Source organism: Monopterus albus, unplaced genomic scaffold (assembly GCF_001952655.1).
Source record: "Monopterus albus unplaced genomic scaffold, M_albus_1.0 scaffold133.1, whole genome shotgun sequence".
Classification (NCBI taxonomy): Eukaryota; Metazoa; Chordata; class Actinopteri; order Synbranchiformes; family Synbranchidae; genus Monopterus; species Monopterus albus.
In genome coordinates, this window is record NW_018128013.1 from 1340365 (window position 1) to 1342406 (window position 2042).

General features: G+C 38.7%; 1 protein-coding gene across 1 annotated transcript in view; it reads left to right on the plus strand.

The window, feature by feature from the left end:
* Window positions 1–52: 52 nt before the first annotated feature.
* Window positions 53–2042, plus strand: part of trnau1apb (tRNA selenocysteine 1 associated protein 1b) — a 10211-nt gene continuing 8221 nt past the window's right edge. Inside the window, exon 1 of the mRNA XM_020613388.1 lies at window positions 53–561. Coding sequence (XP_020469044.1) covers window positions 526–561 — 36 coding nt within the window. The 5' untranslated portion in view covers window positions 53–525. The remainder of the gene's footprint in view (window positions 562–2042) is intronic.

Genomic DNA, 2042 nt, shown 5'->3' on the forward strand with positions numbered 1-2042 from the left:
AAGAAGAAGAAGAAGAAGAAGACGATGAACATGAACATGTTTCAATGAGCTGTCCCAGGTTTAGGAGGGAGAGGGAATTATTTAAAAATACTGTTTTAAGAGGTGGAATGAACTTTAGTTTACTAGAGGTGTTGGGTCAAAGGTCAGGGGTTATAGGATACAGAGCACTTATTAGGTTTTTAGAGAGCACAGGGTTACACAAGATAATATAAGGTGAATTAAGTAGGGTTATTTTGGTGTGGTAGTAGGTAGGGGCCGTTCTAATCCACACTCCAGTCTGGAAGGTGGCGGTAATGCACCTAAAGCTGGTTGCCAACCGCCATTAAAAAACAGCTGAAAAAGAAGAAACTAACCCATCTACCGGAAGCCGGAAGCATGAAATTATCTTGAGCCGGAAGAGAAGCCGCAATTTGGTGTGTTTGGTGTTAACGTGAGGAGAACTGATAAGGTTGCAAAGCTGAAGTCAAGGTTTTCACTACTTTTATTCAACAGTTTTGTGGCGTTGACGCTGTTCCCAAATCTACGATGTTTAACAGACAGACGAGCCTTTGGATGGGTGACGTATGTTTGAAATCTACTTTTTCCTATGTCTGAACGTTAGCATAGCTACACGTGATGATTACTAGCTCGGTTACGTAAAATTCACCCCTTATACGTGATCGTGTCGAATAAGGTTAAATTAACCCCTGGTTTAAGGTACTTGAACTTGGTGTAACACTTTTCAACAGCACCCAGTATTAACACCGGTGAGCTGACGAGTCAGCAGGCACAGTTGTTCCCCCGCTAAGCTCTTAGTCTTGTAGCAAGCTTTGGCTAACCAAGTGACTAGAGTTCACATAACGTTAAGTTTACAACAGTCTATATTATGTAAGCACGCACCAGAATGTGCATATTAATAGTGATCAGTCTTTTAAATCCACAACTTAGTGCGGTTTTGAAGATTTTGGTCAAAGACCTTTCCATTCAAGAAACGTTTTTTTATACATTTTGGAGGTGACGTTACCCGGTAGCCGCTAGCTCTTATTTGGGAGTCACTGCACATTAAGTTATCATTTGTCTGCTTGTGGATAATTTATGAATATAACGTTAAAATAAGGTCTCGAAAGTTTACAGGCTCCATATTAGCTCATGTGATCTAAGAGGTCATGATCTTTGTTGTGATGTTGGATCAACAATGTTAGATTTATAACAGAAACTTAAAATGTTCTAATCATGTATTTGATTTTATTAGTTGAATGGATAGGTTTATTCCATTAATAAAATAAATGTGTGGTCGATTGTGCTTTTATCAGTCTCTGAGAGGACTGCAACTTAAGAAAACATGTTTACCAATTGATAACATATGAGCAGGATTTTAAAAAATCCTTCAAATACAGAAAAACTCAAATAAATACAGAGACATGCTGCAAATATAGAAATGTGCTACAGAAAACCAGAAATCTTACTGTACACATCGGCTCATTAATATCACTGAGTCAAATAAAGAGCAAGTAGCCGTGCAGGTTTTGTTAAAACATTGTTAAAACATTATTTAATACAGCCCATAGTTGAAAAGGAAATTATAGAGATAGTGAATAAATGTGGTAACAAAACATCTAGTGATAGTGATGGCATCACTATGACAACTGTTAAATGGGTAATTGAGGAGTTGCAAGCGAGAGCGGACGTTTTTTTCTGCTCCTCTTGTCTGTTCTGGGATTCTCATATCTGTTTCATATTTTCTACACTTTCAAGTTTTGGAAAAGTCTACATCTTGAAATGGCTCCTAAAGGGAAAAGAGCAAATAGATCTGAAGCTGCTGAGGAAGGCGAAGTTGAAGAGAATTTTGCTGCGGACTTGTCGGAGCAGAAACGTCTTTTCACTGCGCTGGTGAATCAGCTCAGCGACAGTTTTAAGGGATTTGTGCAAATGATTATGGATACGAACAACAAGAGATTCGACGAAATGACCAGAGAGATACAGGAAATAAAATCGAGTCTGCAGTTTACTCAGCGTGAGGTCGACGCGATCAAAGTTAACATGGATGAGCAGTCAACGCAGAT